General features: G+C 40.3%; 1 protein-coding gene across 3 annotated transcripts in view; it reads right to left on the bottom strand.

Annotated features, from left to right (window-relative positions):
* Positions 1-20,409, bottom strand: part of FHL2 (four and a half LIM domains 2) — a 36,770-nt gene that overhangs the window by 5,877 nt on the left and 10,484 nt on the right. For 2 of the 3 annotated variants that reach the window (XM_084226692.1, XM_084226691.1), the window contains exons 2-3: positions 7,312-7,491; positions 674-848 (exon numbers count right to left, since the gene is read on the bottom strand). In XM_084226692.1, the coding sequence (XP_084082818.1) occupies positions 674-848; positions 7,312-7,467 (331 nt within the window). In that variant the 5' untranslated portion in view covers positions 7,468-7,491. The remainder of the gene's footprint in view (positions 1-673; positions 849-7,311; positions 7,492-20,409) is intronic. The other variant, XM_084226693.1, reaches the window with a different exon arrangement.

Here is a 20,409-nt window from a genome sequence, read left to right as displayed (position 1 = left end):
TTGTAGAAAACTTATTCTTTATACTAATCTATCTAAATCAACCCTCTTTTACTTTAAAAATAGTAATCTGCTTTTAAATATTGTTCTGTTTCATCATCAAGCCTTCATTTTTACACCCAAGGAGCAAAATGTTGTGGTTTCCTCTTTTTATCTGAGATGACCAATGTCAGAACCAGCTGAAAAAGTAACTAGTAATGGAGTGTGTATTAGGATTCTTCAAATTGCCTTTTAATATTTTATTTCTGCACTGATAACACTTCAACATTAAACCCCTCAAATCATCACAGAATGCTATAGTATTGTAAGAAGAACAGGTTTTAGCAATCTAATACTATAACCTCATGTTTCATGTTAAAAATAAAAAACAGCTCTTTTGTGTTCCTTCATATCTTTGTGCTCAAGGAAGACCTCACAGGCACTTTGGCCAATGTTTCATCTGTCTGAGAAAAGCTAAATTTTGCGTAATTAGACAAAATTTTCACGTGAATGAAGGTTCTTCCATCAGCCTTTATAGACATAACATGCTTTGGTCATGGAAGTGGACTAGAATGCACCATCACCAGTCTTTTACATAGTTCAGCATGACCTGGTAGAGATAGTCAAGGACAGACATTTCACACAAATATTGCTGGGTTTGGGCTAGATATTAAATCCAAAAAGCAAGCATTCCAACCTGGCATAATAGTCTTCTTGCACTCATTACATTTGGAAGAGTATTCATTGGAGTAGCAGTCAGTACAAAGCAGATGTTCCTCTTTTGCAGCAAAAGGTTTGTCCACCAAGGAATTCTTGCACTGGAAGCAGTGGAAGCAGGTTTCATGCCAGTGGCGGTCCTTATAAGACAGATCCTGTAGAAATCCAAAAGCACAGAGTAAGTGGAAGGAATAGTTTGCACAACAGGAAGCTCAGAGAATGCAAACACATCCAAATCTGAACTCCAGCCAGGAGCTGGGGCTGCTTTGAGGAAAACAAAATGTTCTGTAAAAGGTGAACTCATTTTTCTGCAATAACCAAGAGTAGCTCGTGACAACTATCAACCCTTTTTAAGTTAAAGGTAACCCTTTTTGTTTGTGACAGAGGAGCAGCTAATTTCACTTAGGTATTTCCTTTGAGAATAAAGCCCCACTTCTGAGTTGGATTAAAACTTGTTAACCTGATAGGTATGATAGACTTCCCCTATCTGCTTTATCTATTGCTGATTTCTAGCTCATTTCATAGATATTTGCTCCTGAAGAGAAATATTTTTTCCCACTTGCATTCTGGTATTTTTTTGACAGATTTACACTAAGAGTGGAATGAGTCTGATCTCTTTTGGGTTTTTTTTCCATTACAAAAAAATTTTTACTGACTCTTGTGTTTTGGTTTACCTATATTTCAGATGTGGATTGTACTGAAAGATACAAGACCACATTGTACCTGCATCCCTTGATCCAGGGTACTGGCCAAGGGATTAGTGTGGGCATGTCAGTGTTTAAAATACTCTTCACAGTAGTTCCTTTTATTATTTAAAAGGAACAGTCCTTCTCAAAATTGAGACCTAAAACAATGGATTGTGCTTTTTAAAATTTAAATTAAGGTGGCCTGTACATGTAAGACTTGAACAGTGTTTTTGGACTTCAAACAAAATAGAGCCTGGATGATTACTAGAAATGGTGTCTACCCCAAAATATAGAGGCTCTGGTTTGGGCTGGCAGTGTGTAAGGCTGGAACTGTCACGAATAGGGAGTATAAAAGTTCAACTGAAATAAGTTCTCAGGTTCTGGCTCAAGATCTACTGTGTATTTATTGCAGGCACTAAACTAATCAGATTAACTGAAGGAAAAGAGTGAGTGGTAGAATAATGAATTCCAATTTTGCAGTTGTGTGAAGCATCACAAAGGGTTCATACCTGATCTGGCATAAGCTGTACTATATCAGTCAGTACAGTCACAGGTAACTCCAATGCAGACTTAGGCCAGAGCAAGAAATCACAGATTTAGGTTAACCTAAAATAACAGTTTGTCTTTGGGAGCCTTGTTCTCATAAACAGCTAGGTGGAAACACTGAAACAGTTTCATCTAGCTCACCTGATATGCAGTAGCTTGTTAAACTTTAGTAATTTGTGTCAAAATTTGACTATGCAATTAAACATTTCTGTTTGGACATCTGTGCCACTCACCTAATTTTTTTGAATCATTGTGAGTAACAATTTTCATCTCTGAGATTGCACTCTGTGGTAGAATATCTTAGGCTTCCACTTCACAGCTTTCAGACAGTTGTTTATTCAGCTCATCTACTCATCTCAGCTAAAACCTTTTGAAACAACACACATTCCTACTGTAATATTTTAGTCTTTTCTAATAGCAAATGCAAACCAATCTTCTTCAGAAGTTACTTAATTTTTTTTTCTTCTCTTTGGGAGAAGTCTAATAGCCTAAATCTGGTCTCAGATATTTTCAACAGAAAAGTACAATATACAGTGCTTTCTAAAAATAACTGAAATTTGCCTTTTAGAAAGTAGAACAACAGATCTGATCTTCTGTCTCTTGTAACATGGTGTATTCAATTATTGTTCCTCACTACCTGTCATTTCCTGTTTTTGCAATTTTCAGCAAGCTATTTTTTAATATCCAAAATTCATGCGGTGATGTATGCATATTTTATCAATGAAATGATACCCTGAAGATGGTGCATGCCTTTTAGAAGAGGAGTAATGAAGACAAAGATTAGGTGTCAAAGATGAAAGATTTGATCCCTGAGTCAGTTATGATGGCAAGATTTTATAGGCAGTAGCTGGGTAGGTGACAGTAGCAGATATTTCATCAGGATGAAGTCATGAAGCAAAACAACAGAAAGTACCCAAGATAAAAAGTGGATTGAATATTCTTTAGCTAGTCTGGATTACTATAACTCTACATTGAATGAAGAGAGAGTCTAAGATGTCTGACTTTGATGGTAGAATATTAGACCGATGAAATGGATATTGCTTTGTCTCTCTGAATCTGTCACATCTGGAAAGCAAGGAAGTCCAAGGTACTGGTGAAACCATTTATGCATTTAAGCTTTCTGAATGTCAGGCTGCTCCTCTGTAAAGCTGAAAGAACATCAGATTTAGGCATGTGAATTCTAGTTTATGCTAGCTGATTGTAACCCAAATAAATCTGTTCCAGCAGAAGGTACAAGTGATATACAACTAATTCCTCTTGTATTTTCACTTATTTTCATTATGACACCCACAAAGAAAACTTTGACAAGATAACTGGCATTAACATTGGAAAGATCAAGTTTTACAGCTTCTCCACAGCTCTGTATAGTTTTGCTCCAGCATGGTTTATTTGGCCTCTAGGGTGGGACTGCATGTGACTTAGAAAAGTGTGTTTAAAAAAAAAAACCAGAAGACCCCCTTAGACTAGGGTTACCAGTTACTGGGTTAAGCCTGGGCTGCTCATACCCTGCATTTATATTGTCCTCTCCTCAGACTTTTTAAGCCTATGCAAACTGAAGCCATTATACAGTCCCATTTCTCTTGAACAACAGGGTTTCAACTTCTCTGGGTTTCAACAGGGACCCAGCAGGAAGAAGGAGATTAGAGAGCTTATTACCAGAACAATAACTGTGTATGTTGTTCATGGCTTTTTTTTTACCACAATGGTCTTTTCAGAAGGTTGAATGTAAGAAATGGGCTATGCCAACTAAATGTTGTGCAGGTTTTAGCTACACATACCCTGTAGCAAAACACTTAAGTGTGTTAGACTGGCACATACCTATAAAAGTATGTTGAGAAGAGGTAAAACCAAGTGATATTGTGCTGTACTCAGCCCTTTACATGTATGAGAAGATATTAAGGTATCCACCTCTTTTACCATTTCACTTTATAAAAAATAGCCTGAGATTCAATAATGAGCTGAAAAAGTGCTGCATGTTGGGACAGGGTTTAAATATTAAAAACAAGGAAAATAAATTTTTTTCCTCTTTCCTGGTCCTCATTACTAGTGTTTTGTTTTGTTTTGTTTTAATTTTGGTTTTTTTTGTTTTGTTTAGTTTATGTGTGAGAATGAACCTTTTGAGCCATTTTTGGCCTGTGTGCTGACACAGTAGCTGTATCTCACAATCCACTCATAATTTAATTTGCACATTTCACAGAGAGTTTTCACCCCCTTCTGCCTGCCAAGGCCAACTTGTGGACTGCATTAAACACAGGATTACTGAAGGTATTTCCTGTATTTGCAATGGTTTCCATACCATAGGATCTGCAAGGAAAGTATTGAAGAAGCCAGAGTTAACCAAAAGTAACCCTTCAGCAGTTAAGCAAATGGGTGCAAGATGTATGGATTTACAGAAATAAGCCTGAAACTGTAGGTGTGGTGAGAATTCACTAGAGACTTAGCCATTAAAATGCCAATTTTTTTCTAGAAAAGTAAATTTCTCCCATAACCTGTTGGCATATGGATAATGTGTAATAGGTGTGAGAGAAATGTATTTCGTACTGCCTGCTGGTGCCTCCTACCAGTCAGTATATGAAGCTTTTAATTTGTCTGTGAAAGCTTTGTAAGCAACAGCTAAAGTGTTTACAGTTAATGAAATGGCTTATGTTCAAAGATGTCATTCAGACATAGGTGGTCATTTTGGGATTTTCTGGTGGCAAAGACTTGTTCCTTTAAAACAAGGAACAAATTAGTTATTACTCGGTTAAGTTCACAGTTACCCATAAACTACCTGAAAAACTAGAAAGATAGTGAAGAAATTTCTCCCCTGACTTGAGTTCAAGGTAAGTTTCACTACAGAATTGTTGTCTTCTGGGCTACAGCTACAGCTAACACCCAATGTGAAAATCCAGCATCAATTTCATCCTCTCAGAGTCCAGTGCTGTCGGAATTCAAGCATTACAAGTGTCCTCTTCTCAGCACCGGTACTTTCACTTTGTTGTAACCCTGTCTGTTATAGGAGGTTTGTTTGTAATTGGGAGGGTGGGAAAGAAGAAAATTAAGAGCATCTGGTTCTCAGTGCAGCTTTTCTTAGTGAAGAGAAATAATGGTGGCCAAGAAGGGACTTGTGAAGGAAAATCTGCTGTGAGAACTCTGTGGGACTTTCCAGGTTGTAGTGTGGATGTAAGTGTGGGCACTGCAGCCCGATGCAGAGGCCTGGATGTGACCTTTTCTCATGACACTGTCGCCCCGTTATATTTTTTATTCCAAATTTTACAGTTTTAGGTTATGTCGAGCATACAAACAAATTGGAGTCCATTTGGTACATGCAGTAAACACACTGGTTTCATTCCCAAACAGTACAATTTGTCTTCTTTGTTCAGGTGAAAAAGTAAATGCTATGTGTAAAAAGATTTATGTAAAAATGCATATATTTATGTGTGTGTATGTGTATTTCTTATGTATTTATATACCTACATATTCATACAGTTTAATGAGGAGAAGCCTGATTTTTTTTGTGACTGTTTCACGGCTGAATTATGCTCAGTCACCGTGCACACACTTCATCTGAAACTTATCTTGTTGCTGAGGCACTTGTAAGGGCCCTCTCAAATGTGTTCTCTAGTGTCTATTACTGTCATTGAAAAACTACTTTAGTTTTCTTCTCAGTGAGAACATTCATAAGATCTCTTTTTCTACCCAAACACATTTTTTTCAGGAAACTTGCAGGAATTTAAATTTCAACTTTTATCCATCTATCAGAATTTGCTAAAATTGCTCGACAGCTTTAAAAGCTACAGCATGAACAGGCACAAACAGCAGTCACAGAAACAAAAAAAAGGACATGTTTCTTTCTGGCACCCTTTATAGCTCTTTAAGAAATCTTTATTTACTATCTCTTAGTTGTGTTTTTCACATATAGTTCTGGTTTTTACATAGATAAAATATTCTTAGATTGCAGACAGTTGGGGCTTTTTCTTTTTTTTCTATCTGTTTTTAGAGTGTGCTTCACTTAAAAGTAAAGAAAAGCAGTATATCGGATAACACCCACACTCCCTAAATACATAAATCTGGGTTGAAAAGTTCAGCCTGATTAATTCCTGAATACTTTGACCAAGATTTGTTGAAGCTGGTCCAAGTTTTTAAATTCTTGACTATCAACACATGGAAATATCTTCTCAGGGGATTAGAAAGAGACCTTAAAACAAAAGCACATTCTGGAACGGGGCAGGAATATTTTGCTTTTTCAGGTCAGGCCAGGCCAGCTGTATCTCATCTCTAACCTGAATATTTATGAGCTGTAGGAAAGCTGGCAATTTTATACCTTCTTACAGATTATTGCCAGTTCCCTGTCTTGGTGGTGAAAAATTTTTACCTTTTTAAGGCTTCTGAAAGGGACTTTCCTACTGATTTGCCAATAGGGTGTTGTAGATCAATTTGGAAGGTATGAGACTATTTTTTCCAATATGAGTAAGCAGATATTTTTATATCTCTGAACTAGTGATTGGGTGGTAGTATCACTAATGGGAATTGGTTTATCTTTGTAGAAGTATGGATCAGCAGATCTCCTTGGGTCAGTGAAGAATCCTATGGCCATGCAATACAAATTGCAGTTCTACTGCAATATCATTCTGTCAGTGAAAATTTGAACAGGCCAATTTTATGCAAAGAAGATGTATATCAGATGAAGTCTGTTGGTAGCTGTGTAGTAGACACTTCACTAGATGGCTCCTCTGTCCTCATGCAGGCAGGTTGAAACTGGTATGAACTCCAGTTGTTTTAATTAATTTAAAAGAATTACAGGTGGTCACAACCAATCTGTACCAGTTTCCAAGAGTTGTAGCAGTGCATAATTCAAGCAAGCAAGGCCTCTGCTCTGGCCATCCCATTCTTTAATTAGACTCCACTATCATCATTCTGTATTTAAAAGGCTAATTTTTCTAACTCTATCTGATTAATTGCTTGTGTCAGCATTAGCTGGATTTCTGTGACCTCCAAGTTAGCCCCTTGAGTGTGTGTCCCTTGATGACCACAGAAGTGTGGTCACTGCAAAGCCAGCAAAGGCTTAGCTCCCTCTGACCCAAAAGTAGGGACAATCAGGTTCTGTCACCCTTTCAGATCCCAGCTGGCCCTGAGGAAAGGCTCACCCAATGAATTAAAGAGAATTTCTTACATCAGAGCATCGGATCATTCTGTGCTTTACAGGAGTGCATTTCTATTACCATGCTGGGTAAAGAAGGGTTTGCCAAGTGAAAAGATACAAAACAGATACAGAGGTCCAGAAAACATGCTCTCCCATCAAAAGAAACTCCTGTGTAGCTGTTAGGCTGGATCCTTCTAGATCTTAGAGCTCTGCATCCAGGCTGCTCTGCCAAGATTTCTCTAACAAGACACAAATCCGACATACCTTGCAGTCAGCACCAATAGGTTTTTTGCATTCCTCACAGGTGTTGGAAAAAAGATTTTCATAACATTTCACACAGTAGGGGCTGTCCTCCTTCAGGATGTACTTCTTACCAAACAGAGACTCTTTGCAGTAGTGGCAGTCAAAGCGTTCTGTCATGTTGGTGTCTGGAGTCCAGCTATCCTGCCACAAAGACAGGAACAGGCACATGTCAGACTGAGCTACACTTGACCCAATCCCCCAAGAAAGGTTTAGCAATTCTTGTTTTTCACATTGTACCTCAGTTTTAATCTGACTTTCAGTCAAATAAATGAACGCAATAAGAAAAAACTAGGCTATAAATTTGCAGTGCTGCCCATCTAAATTAGCCATCTGTTGACCCATCTTTGGCCAGACCTAGTGCTACAGATGAGAGGAAGGATTAAACTCTGAGTGTGAAGAATTCTCGTGGGATTTGTAAATGGAATTTGACCTACAGGTCTGCAACAAGAAGGTGTTTCTCTAGGGGATGGAGGGAGTCAAGTCCATTAAGAGGATGAGCCAGCTAATCTTCCTTCAGAAGCAACACCTCCTGTATAAGGCAAGAGAAAGGTTTACATTGCTAGCAGACTTCAGTCTTGCACAGACTATCAGGCACCACAGTTATGTGCTTCTGCACCTTCCTTCTCTGCATCTTCAGTAGGCCAGTGTCTGGCAATCATTCCCCCAGGGCAGACACCAACCCTCCATCCCTGTTTGTGCGTGGGACTGTGGGGGTGATAGGTGACTGTGTATCTCATTCTCCTCTGATGCACCTGAAGAAGTTATCCATCAGCTGTAGTGTATTGGGACACAAATGGGAGCTGGCTCAGACAAATGTAAAAAAATTATTATGGAAGGGAAAAATCAAGTGGAAGAAACTAAATATGATGTTTCATCTTGTCTGAATTAGGGGCGATTGATGTTTGATCCTCAGGTCTTGTTACATCTCTATCATATTCTGGATGCACACACAAGAAAAGAGGACACAAATGCCTTTGATGAATATTTATTATTGCCTGGGACAATTTATTTTGGGCTTCATTACAGTCATCACCTTCTTTCTTAACCTGAGGCTTGAAGCATGTGTTGTACCTGAAATCTGTTTGGAAGTTACAGCTGGAGCAGGGCATGGCTGCCTGCTTAGGAAAGGGAATTTCCCAAGCAGAAAGTACATGCCACCTGGACTGCACGATCTTAACTGCCTGCCAGGCTGCATCTCCTCTTTAAGGCACATCTGATCTATAAATTCTTAAATGTTTTGAGTACTAATAGCTTAAGTAGCTACCTCTGTCTTTCATGCATAAGTGACATTTACAGCATCTGCTGTCCTTTTGCCAACTTGAGCTCTCAGTTTTAAACAAAATGTTACTTGCTTAGTGTTCTTGGCACAGGTTGATTATTTCTGGAGTTTGTCCTCTCCCTCTGGCAGTGGGATCCACCCATAGGGCATTCTGAAATCCTGAGTTCTCCTCCAGGATTTCAGTTTTTACTATTATCTTTCATTCTGTCTAGCTGGGATGTGATCAAGGCTTTAGGGGGGTCTGAATGGACAAACTTTATTTTGATGACTAGGTACTTTTTTTTTTTTAAATGGCCAATCCACTGCTGAATTTTGTGGTGACTGGCACAGACTGAGGGGTGACTGTGTGAAGTAGGTAAGTGATGTCTCAACTGCTGAAAAGTCTTATGAATTCCAAGTAACTGCTAAAGAAGAGAGACAACCTAGCAAGCCTCAAAATGTGCCTGGAGGAAGCACAAATCCTGGCAGCTGGTTATCAGTGCTTCTGACCACCCAGGACTAGCAGGGCAACTTGCTTTGGCCTTCAGAATGATCTAGGAACTAACTAACTTTCTTATCCCAGAGGGGAACTGGGAGTATGTGGGGTGCTCTTTGTGCTTAAAGAGTAGAGAGGATCATAGGACTGATGAGAAGACAGAAAGTAAGAAGATGTGCTGGAGAGAGAAGTGCAATGACCACCCAAAGCTGCCCTGCAGCCCATTTCCAGCAGCAGCAGCTAGCAATGGAAGTATAAGGCAGGAGAATAGGGACAATACAATACAAAAATTGTTACATTTCCTTAACAATTACTTCCAGCAAGTTAGTCTTCTCTTGAAGTGCACCTGCAGTCTTTACCAGAACATTTAATGCATGATCACGGATTTTCCTCTCTGTTTTGAGCCTGTTTACACCCCTAACCTACATAATAGGTTTGGACTTCCCAGGAAAGAACTAGTCAGGACTTAATTTCCTTCTGGAGTAATCTCAGCAAAATGCAGTCAGGCCAATGTACACTGAGTTATATGTGCAGATGTATGACTAAGTCTGAGAGGAGTGATAGCTTTTGTTCAAATAATCTGTATTTAGGACAAAAATATGTACTTTTTACTTGACTATATTAGGTATTTTATTTTCCAAATGATAGGATTTTATTGCCCATTTAATGTCCATTATTGCTAAGTTAAAATGTGAGCAGAAGCCACTTATGAACTTGCATTTGTCACCCTTCTTCAGAATTATTTCTTTCTAACCCTGATTTAAAAGTAGATGTGAGATACTGAAGAGTGAAAATTTTCTCTGCAGTCTTGATGTGTAAAAGCAAAAACTATAGAGTGTGATTCCTTTACAGGTTTATACCATTTCATCCAAAGCTGCTGAATGTAAAATACAGAAGAGCTTTGTGATTGGAAGGAGGACTGTTTCCTTAGAAGTGGGCATTCCTGTCTCTTGGTCACAGGACTTCCCCTCTTGAGTGCTGTATCGTCTTCTGGGTGCATTTCACTGGAGCAGAGGCAAGCATCATGTAATAGATGCATTTAATAATTCATATAATAATGTAATAATTCAACAATTCAAAATAATTCAGCAATTATTCAATAGTTGCTGCCACTATTTCAGAACATACCTGGGCACAGCCCTGCCATCCTGAAAGAGATTTAGTTTTGTTAAATGTGCTCTAAGACCATCCCAGGGGATTGTCCCCCTCACCCTGAGCAGGGAGAGGCAGTCCTCATTTCTACATCTCAAACAGATTTAGGGATGAACTCTGGTCTATGAAGACAATGCAGGGACAGCTCTGGGTGAGATTTAAGGAACAGCTCTAGAGATCTGGGAAACTGAAAGGCAAGATCTGCATTTTGGCTTTAGTTACGTGAATCTTTTATTAGATCTGGGACCAATTTTGGATCCAATATCTTTTAAAGTTAGGAATTCAGGTTTGTGTGGTTTCATTCAGTAAGCTGGAATTTAGGTTGAAGCATCCCAAAATTCCAGGCTGTTTAAATCCAGGTCTTGGACTGAATCTCATGATCTACTATGTGGTATTTTGAGCATAATGTACAGAGTTTTTTCTCCTCCAGAGAGAATTAAGTGTGAGGTACAAATGGGTCCTATCTACTAAATACTAGAAGGAATTTCAAACAAATAATTTCACCGTTGTCTTACAATCAAGGAATGTAAAATCATACTGAGCAGTATTTTTGCCTGTCACTTTGTACACATGGTCCTTTACATTGCCAGTCCATTAATTCCTGTTATATAAAATCCCCTCCTGTTTAGCTTAGTGCAGGCTTTATGCACTGTTTTGGACTTTACGTGGAAAAAAACCAAAACAGGAGACTTGCACAGCTATGGATGAACACAAGTTGCAATTCAACCTCCTTGCCATTGATCTATTTCTTTCTCTTGTGTTTGATACTTGTTGACCATAAAGCGTTGTGGGACAGAGGCTCATCATTATTACAGCTCTTTGTGGTTAAAGATCTTTACATTTTATTACCGTAGTCATTCTATACTTATGCTTTTTCAGATTGCTCTCAACATAATCATGATGAAGAAATTGATTTTTTCTGCCATTCAGTTTTCCTCCTACAGCATCAGATATAGCAAGTACATCTCCAAAAGGAAAAGAGCTTTCTGTTGCCTGCCCAAAAGAGAAGCTGCAGCTTATGCCAAATGTTGGTACTACCCACACTGTGTCTCACAGGAAGAGAGAATTGGCAGGAAAATTAACAAAAAGTTAGTAGACTGACTCAAAATCTATGTTTCTTTCCTCTTCTTTCCTCATTGGGTCAGTCTCATTTTACTGGCAGCAATTCCTAAAGTTGTCATATAATTACATAAGTATTAAGGCTCATCATGCCATTAAAAAATTATCCAGTGTTCCCCCATCCCATGACACTACTGACTACTGAGAAAGCAAACCTTGCCTGCTTCTTCAGCTATGTCTGAAAGCCTAATAAATGCTGTTGTGTCCATCTCTTATTTAAACTTTTCATGGGGGGTGTTGAGCACGGAGATGTGCAGATGCACACGCTCAAGAGAGAGAAAAAGAGGCCAAGGGAAACTGTCTAAACCATGTAGGAGTTTAGTTTATTCAGTGAAGTTCTGAGCTCTTGTTGTAGCAGCATCTGGAGACAGAGAATTAAGCCCCTGTAGGTGCCAAAGGGGGCCTTGCTGTTGTCTGAATCAGCTGAGCAGTGCTGGGGCTTTCCCCGTGCCCCTGGATCAGTGTGTTGTGTTGTGTTGTGTTGTGTTGTGTTGTGTTGTGTTGTGTTGTGTTGTGTTGTGTTAGCCACCTGCACAGCAAACAAAAAGTCTTCCTTCAAGATATACAGGCATTTCTCCCACCTGACTATTTTTCCAGAAGAACAGTACACATGGAGAATTTTCTGTCTGTTTATTTCTCTTCCCCTGAGGAAGGAAGATTTGTGTCTGGCAACTCCAGTGACATGAGCCATGCAGGTCTAGAGCATTTGGAAACAATTTATGTTAATGCTCCAAAGGCTAAAATGAAAAGATTTATTTGCAACCATGAACTGACAGTTCAAACTATGCTGGTCTTTCTGGCAAGAGGTGATTTTTTTTCCCTGCAGCTCAGCTGCTCTTACCACATTGATTATCTATCATCTTGTTGCAGCAACAGGAAAACACTCTTGGAAGACCTAAGAATCTTTCCAAACCAGACCATAAGGCCATGCAAGGGGAAAAGAGGGAAACCTAATTTGATTTATTTTTAATTTACTTTAGAAAAACCAGGAATGACCATTTTTTCTTCATCAAAACCCAGGAAAATTGGTTTAGTAATAATAGTAATAGTAACATAAATAGAACATAGAAAATGCATAAATAACATAGAAACATAAATAGCATAGAAAATAATAGTAAGAATAACATAAAATAATAAAATATTGACCCCCAGTAAAATATCCCAGTCATGCCTTTAGATGCCAAATTTTAAAAGGTGTTTAAAGAAAAAAAAATTCATTTTTAATAAAGTTACCATGCAATTTTCTTCAAAATTACATTTGGATTTTTCCAAGGACTCACCTTCCTTGGAAATGGCTGACTTACTTTGTGTGTGGTATAACATTCTGATCTCGTTTTTAGAGTTTTTTTAAATCTCTGTAGTGCAATTTTCTGACCAGACAGACTGCATTAACAAATGCGGATAACCAAAGCGTACCTGGCTCCTGTCTGGATTGCACAGTCAGCCTGCCATGAACTGGAAAGTGGATAGTGTGTTGGGTAAGATTGTATTCCTTAGCAGAACATGAATAATAATAATAAAAAAAAGAAATAGCAAATGTTTCTTGTGTGGCACGGTTCCTCATGCATCTGGCTAAAGTAATCCCAGTTACAGCAGCGGAGAAGGAACTCTCCACTTGTGGTTTCTGTGTGGGTTGTTGTGTTTGGCAGTCAATAAAGATCTGCTACAGTCTAGAGCAACTCCAGCAGTGGTAGAGCAAGGGCCAGTAGTAATATCTACAAATGCCACAGAAGAACTGAGCACTGACACTTTGAAGTTGTACCCCACAGAGTTTGCTGTACAGTTATCTCAGGCTGATGCTGAAATGACTGGAGGGTCCATGGTCTTACCCATATTCCTGCACACAGTTCAGTTGCAAAAGAAGAGTGTTGAAATAACATGGAACATGACTTAAATGTCCCACAGCAAGGAGGAGCACAGTTCAAGTGGAAAGGCCTGCTTTTATTTTCTATTTTAAAGCCTTTTGTAATTGCTGTCCTCCTTCTTTCTCTTGCAAAATAAGCAAATGCTTGTTCAGAGGAAAGGTCAAGTACTTGATCCTGCTTAAGCATAAAAATTTACATTTCTAATAACAGCATTTAAGCAGATAACAGAAAATTATAGTGGAGAAAAACAGTATAAGATTAATAAACTTTTTATTATTTCTGGCTCTATCCTGCAAAAGTAGCGTATAAGCTAAATGTCTGCAGACACTAAACTCCAATGAAGGTTTGTTTTTCCAGAAAAGGATAGCTTTCTCTTATTGTCAAGAACACTGCTAATCTCAGAGAAATTAGACAGAATAATGTCCCAAATAGCCTGTGTTTCCCTCTTTAAAGAAAAGATAGAAGAAAAGTTGGGATGATTCTGTGGAAGAAGTATGCTTTGTTTTTGTTCTGTCCTCTAGCAGCATGGCTCTGGTTCTGTTTACTGAGGTGAGACCACAAAGCCCCTTGTGTGTAAGATGATTGGCATGCCTGGTTTGGGGGACTGGTTAATGCACATCTTACAGCTGCTGGATGAAACTGCTGCGGCACTGAATGCTTCAGGGCTGTCAGGTACCCAAACTTCCCTGCCCAGCTGCCGTGCCCATGGCCTTCCACAATGTGACAAAGGAGGCTACATAAACCTTGGGGACACCCATCCAGCTGGGCACATCTTAGCAAACCAGATTGATTGCACCTGTGTGAAAACAGTGAGGCCCAGTTTGGGGGGTTGTGGCTGAGGACTGTGTCCAGTCCAGCCCAGCCAGGACACAGCGAGCAAAACTGGACATGGAGAGCAGAGAGAACATCTGCTAAGGTTGAGCCAAAGCACCTGTGGTGTGTGAGAGGTACAGAAGAAAGCACAAAGACATAGAGAGCTTGATGACATGGACATAGGCAATCTTTTTGTGAGCAAGATTATTTCCAGCTGAAGAAGGAAGATGTTGAATCCACCATGGAGAGCTGCATGGCAAGGTGGAATTCACCAAAGGCAAGATCCTGGTCTCTGAAGACACTTCTGCTCTAAATCTCAAGGGTGCTTCAGAACAATGACAAAACACATCTATGTAAATGATTGCAGGTATTTCATGGCTTTATGCAATTTGCTGCCTTTATTATGCAAGATGAAGTGAAGAAACAGTGGTGGGTTTTGAGCCCTTACATTTATGCTTGCTGTGGATCTAGAACTAACACCATCAGAGTGATACCTTAGACCTTTCTCTGCAGTGGTTGACATATTTGAAACTTTAAATTCAGGAATTTTAGGGAATGGTGAATATGCTTATGTCAGTGTTATGCTCACCTGCATTCTTCTTATGGTATATTATTATATGTACAGTAACCATTCAGCATTCTAGTTGATATAATCCAGTATAATATAGAAGGGTATGTGGAAAGGAACAAAATTAACTTTATCACCTGGCATGAGTATTTGGATGTTCATCCTTAGGAGAAGGCTCTACTGGTTTATAATCACATTCTGTCTATATATAGCTAATTAATATTGTTGAAATGTTAATGCTTCAGTGGCTGTCAATGTATCCAAGATTTATTTTCATGAAACCTGTCATTACCCTGCCATTTCACACTCTCACTTGTGGTGAATCTGCATCACAAATAACTGTGCATATGTAAATTAAATATTAAAACTACACCATTAGAATTAATCAGTCTAAAAATGCAAATTATGAGATTCCCCCAGTCTCTGAAGCAGTACCCAAGTGAGGGAAGATGATTGCCTACAACACTACACCATTTGGAGTTTGTCCAGAGATGCTCAGGATGGATTTACCCATCAGAGAAACATGGATGAGACTGAATGTTCCCGGTCCCTGGGGACCCTGAAAGACTGTGAGCATGCTGGCCAGCAGCAACAGGAATTGCTTGTGGCTGATGGTGTTAACACTTATCTGACCTTCCTCTAACTGAATATTCTGGCCCCTGTGAGATGAGGCAAGGCAGGGAGGTGAGGACATCAGCAAGTATCACATTGCTTGGCTCTGAGGCTCAGAGCTCAGTGCCCTGGAGAACTAAGCCAGGGTGTCTCATGAATGTAGGTCTTTGCAACCCTCCTCATCCCTTTCTTTCGGAATGAAAGCTTGAATTTGCAGTGCAGCACAGCAGAAACTGTCATTAACCCTTACAGTTATGGGAGTTGTACTTTGTCACCAATTTTCTGAGGTTGTTTTCTTTTTTTTGGCTTCTGACACTCAAAGCATGATGGAATCCTGGCAGACTGTGTTGTGTGTGATCACAGGAGTTATCTGATCTCTCTTCTAACGCAAGGTGTGCCATCTGGGAGAGCTGATGCCTGTGTGGACAGGAAAGATGTGATTTCAGGGAAAGTGCTATCCCTAGACTTCTCTAAGGAGTGGGAAACAGATCATGATTTGTTCCTGAGTTCTTCAGCTGGGAATTGCCATTACATGCTCTGTGTGGTAGGAACTTCACATGGACAAACAGTATCTGACACAATATAGCCACTGCTGGGAGATAACAGTGATTTCACAAAAACTACTAGTATTTTTCCTGTAAATCCAAACCACTTGGTGCTTGCATATGTAGCACTGCTGCTTTCTGTGGGAGCACATTCAGCAGAATGGTGAGAACCAAAAACAACTGTATTTTATCCCAGCACTTTTGCCATTCTTGGGCTTTTTCAAAAGACCACAAGAACTGGTCCACACCCTAGCCTCAGGTGTGTTAGTTAGATGGAGATGTCAGGGGGGAACCCCAAGTAACTTTTACAAATTTGATTCCTCAACAACATCATTTTATGTCTTTTCAGCTGCCCCACTCACCTCAACCACATGTTGGTTCACAAGCCAGAGATCATTTTACCCTATGGCTAGGGTAAAAGACAGTTTTATTGGTGCTCTGATCAGATTTTGATAGCAATGCTATGCTGTGTCAGGAACTGAGTTTTCAATACAGCAACTCATATCCTTTTAAAAAAAATTTTCTCCATATGTCCCCAAGAATTGGTCAGGTTTTATTGAAAAAGCAACATTTAGAATCCATCCTTTCCCAGTTATGTCTACAGGTGCACAAAACAGACTTAAATTCTTGTAAAATAAACAAACACTTTTTTTTTTGGTTTTTTTTTTGGCCTTCCATATCCAAATGCCTGAAGCAATCATGTTCAAAGTTTACCATCTGGCTCATAAAAGACACAGAAGATTTTGGCCAGAAAGCTGGGAGTCCCATAAATTTATGAACTGATGAAAATAGGGTTCACAGCAGAAACCCAGAGACAACCTTAATTGTAGCATTCTTGCACATTTGGATGAATTTGTGTATCTAATAACATAGATGGTACCAACAGACAGATGTTGGTCCCTTTTAGAACAATTCCTATTCAAGACAACATACAAATACACATAACCATCAATAAACGTTACAGTCACTGACTCTGACAATCTCAATGTCAATTAGCAATCTCTCTTAGAGTGGAGTCAGGGGAGTGGCAATCACAGACCGATTTGCTGGTATCTATATTTTTCTGACATTTGTTGTACTCAGCAAAGCTCTGTGTGTCTCCATACAGAGCGAAGCTGGAATATGCAGGTATTTGGTCAACTAAATAAAAGCCATATCCCCTGGGGGGAGTAAAAAGTTTGGGACAGCCATCAATGCAGACAAAAGTTAGTATTTCCTTTCTTACGTACACAGAGAAATCCACGTTAGCATACAGTAAGGACTGGGTTATTGTGGCTGCACACACATGCACACAGAGAGAAGCACAAAAAGAAGGAATGCAGAGCTAATAACTGGGATTTGTATTCTAATTTATTCTCTCCACATAAAAAGGAGAAATACAATGCTGATTCCCCGTTTTTCCCATACACAATCCACCCACGGTCTTTGCCTGCAAAGAGGAGAGGCTACCTTTGTTTCATGTGCATCTGCTACAGTACCAAAATGCTCCTTTGTTGAGCTCGGCAGCAGGAGTGCACGGAGGTGTAAGGAATCTAAGACCCCATCTTCTACTTTTTATCACCTTCCCGGTGGATTACACACGCAGCACAATACAGTCATTAAAAATAGTTACACATGAAAAGACCCAGTGCCTCATCAGCTCGCTGATGTGTCACTTTACTGACGGACATGCAGCGGTAATTGCTGCGATAAGAAATTTGTCTTTTTGTCCTCTTCACACCCCTGCCCGTGCGCTCAGGAGAAAGGGGGACCCGGCAGTCTCTCTCTTCGCATCCTTCCCCAACAACCCCCAGGGATGTTAAACAGCCCTCTCGTCCTCTCTGCACCCTTTGTTTAAAGCGACACCTCCAAAGATGTGTTCTGTGGGTAGTGGGGGGGAAGGGGAAAAAAGGGATATTTACTTACAGAGCAGCAGCGGGCAGTTAATGCCACCTCCTGGACCGGGGACAGGGGCTCACATCCATTAACAAAGTGCAAAGAGCACACCGGCCTGCCCGCAGCCGGGAGCTGTGCAGCCACCGGGGCTTTCTGCTGCAAAGAGCGGCTCTGCCGAGCGCAGCTCTGCAGTCAGCGTGTGTGGAAAGAGGCTGCTGCCTTCCCCAGCCTAGTGAAACCCCTCGCTATCATTTTACCATATAAGGAGACAAAAGCATCGGAGACTCTCGTTCTTTGAGGCGCTCTGCAGCTGGCATTCGACACTTTCTCTATTCCAAGGGTGTCAATACTTCCCCCTCCTAGACATCTTGTCTTTCTTGGCCCTCTTCCTAAAATAAGGCTCCCTCTCCCCTCCTCCAGCCTTTGTTTCTCTAAACCCCTGATGCTTATTAATAACACGGCTTTGCTAAATCCGAGAGCTCGCTCTTTGCAGAAGGAGAGGTTTTACAGCAACTCAAGCCCAAGCATTTGGAAGGCTCTTCACCTGGCTGAGAGAATAAAGTCCTTGGTTAAAATCAGTATGAGGCTTTATTTGCTTTGGTCATTTTGCCTGCTGAGTGTCTTGCCAAAGAAGAGTGAAACGACCTGTCTCTCCTTCTTTGTGGAGAGGTGCACATTTTTACCAAGACCAGGTGTGCAGGTATTTCTTTATGAGCATTCAGACCCCTGTCTAATTTCTCTCCACCCTTCTTTCTTGCTAAGCTTCCCCATAATCAGGAGGAGAATGAACAAAAGCAAGGGAAATTAATGAAACCAAAACCAACCATCTTTTTCTAAGAGAAAGCCAAAGGAACAGATTGTCTCAGCACATGCTCAGTACTCAGCTGAGAGCCTTGCCAGCGTGCACATGGTAAGAAGAGGGGGAACTATTAATCCTACTGTATCAGGAACCACTTTTTCTGCTACAAAATCCAATTTCATTTATCAACCATTCTAGCAGAGACACATTCTGCCGATGAAAACAATGAGGGTCCTGGGAAACCTCCCAGAGGGAAGACTTTGGATCAGAAGCACGTGGGAGAGCTGCTGTCTGCAGCTCCAGGGGTAGGCTGGGGAGGCATTTCAGGGTAATTCTTCAGTAATGACTGGTGCTTGCCAAAGGGAGGTGCTTTAATATGAATGCTTTCAACTTTAAGGGAAACCAGAAGGATAAAGATGTAAAGCCCATTGTCCCAAGAGAGCCTTGCTGTTGTTTTGCATCCAGAAGATGCCAGGCAGTCCAGTTTTGGGTACTGGGCTCTGGCACGTGCCTGAGCAGTGGTGTAGATGTGCCCATGGGTTAGATCACAGTTTCTCCTGCAAGACAAACTTGTGCCAGAACCCTGCCCCGTACTTGCTGTCCTCTTATGCAGCCAGATGTAGTCAGATTTGGAATGGGGGTGAAATGTGCTAGTTGGTCTCAGTGTTACTCCAAATCTAGAAAAGGAATGGCTTTAAAATGGTGGGAAGGGCCATTCCTAGTTCTTCTATCCGAAGGCAACTCTCCTTTACAGATGTGGGTTATTTTGATGGCCAGCAATGATCTGTTTGTCAGTTGATCCAGCCTTTGCTGTTGAGATTTCAAAACAGGCATCATGCCCTGGAGGGCTGACAATGAGCATACAGGCTTAAGGATGCCATGGCAATTAAATCTCATTTAAATCAAAGCTGCTGCACTCCCCAGCCACATGGGGAGTCCCTGACTCTTCCCTTGAATTTACAACAGCACTGTAAAATGAATTAAACCAGGGAGTGAAAAAATTTCATTGAACCCATGAGCTACCTTGGATCTGCCCCTATATCTTGGGAGAACTATTGGTTGGGTTTCCAGTCCCATCAGTGAGTTCCTGGATGCCCTTGCACAGGAGATTTCATCTCTCTGTTTGTTAGTTTCATTGCCTGTAAATATAAATCTCAGGACATCCAAACTCATCTGTAAATTGCTAGGAATTTTACCAAGGACTAGCTAGAGCATAAATATAATAGCAGCAATAGTTTCTCTCTTTTAGGTTAAACTATTGCACAGTGGTGACAATAATAATTTATTTCCATCTTAGTTACTGTTCTTACCTCAGCTCTGATTTAGTAGTGCACATAAAAAAGGAAAAAGACCTAATTAGAATTGGGCTATTTGGTCCCAAACTTTTCTAAACAAACTAAATATTCTGAATGCGTTGATTTCTTTCAATTTCCATGATATTTTTATTCCCCATCTGTCCATTGACAGCTACTGCAGCAAGTCTGACAGAGATTTTTTTGATGATCCCTGTGGTCATACAAGACAAGTGTTTCTCACAATTATAAGTTTAAATATATACTGGCTACAGCTGAAACGATTTAGTTTATCTGTTGCAGGTCAGGGTCGACTCAAGGAAGATAAGGGAATTTTTGCATATTTCAATATAATACCTCTGGCTCCTTGAAGGCAGAAGAGCCTCTGCTGATTTAAAACCCATGTGTGGGCTCACTATGGGACACTCAGCAGCCCCATCAAGACTGTGTGGGGCTGTGAAAGAGATGAGGAAGGTGACCAGGCAGCACCTTCCCTCATCCCACGATGAGGTGTATGCACTCCATCAAACACTACCAGGGAAGGTGAAGGGAATTCAGACCCCTTACTCCCCTTCAGGATCACTCATTCCACATTTATCTGGCAAACAAATATTCATCACTGATTGGCAGCCCTCCCCAGCCTCTTTCCCACCAGACTCAATTCA

Source organism: Fringilla coelebs (assembly GCF_963513975.1).
Source record: "Fringilla coelebs genome assembly, chromosome: 2".
NCBI lineage: Eukaryota > Metazoa > Chordata > Aves > Passeriformes > Fringillidae > Fringilla > Fringilla coelebs.
The sequence above is the reverse complement of the archived record's forward strand: the minus strand, read 5'-3'. Positions and strand labels throughout refer to the sequence as shown.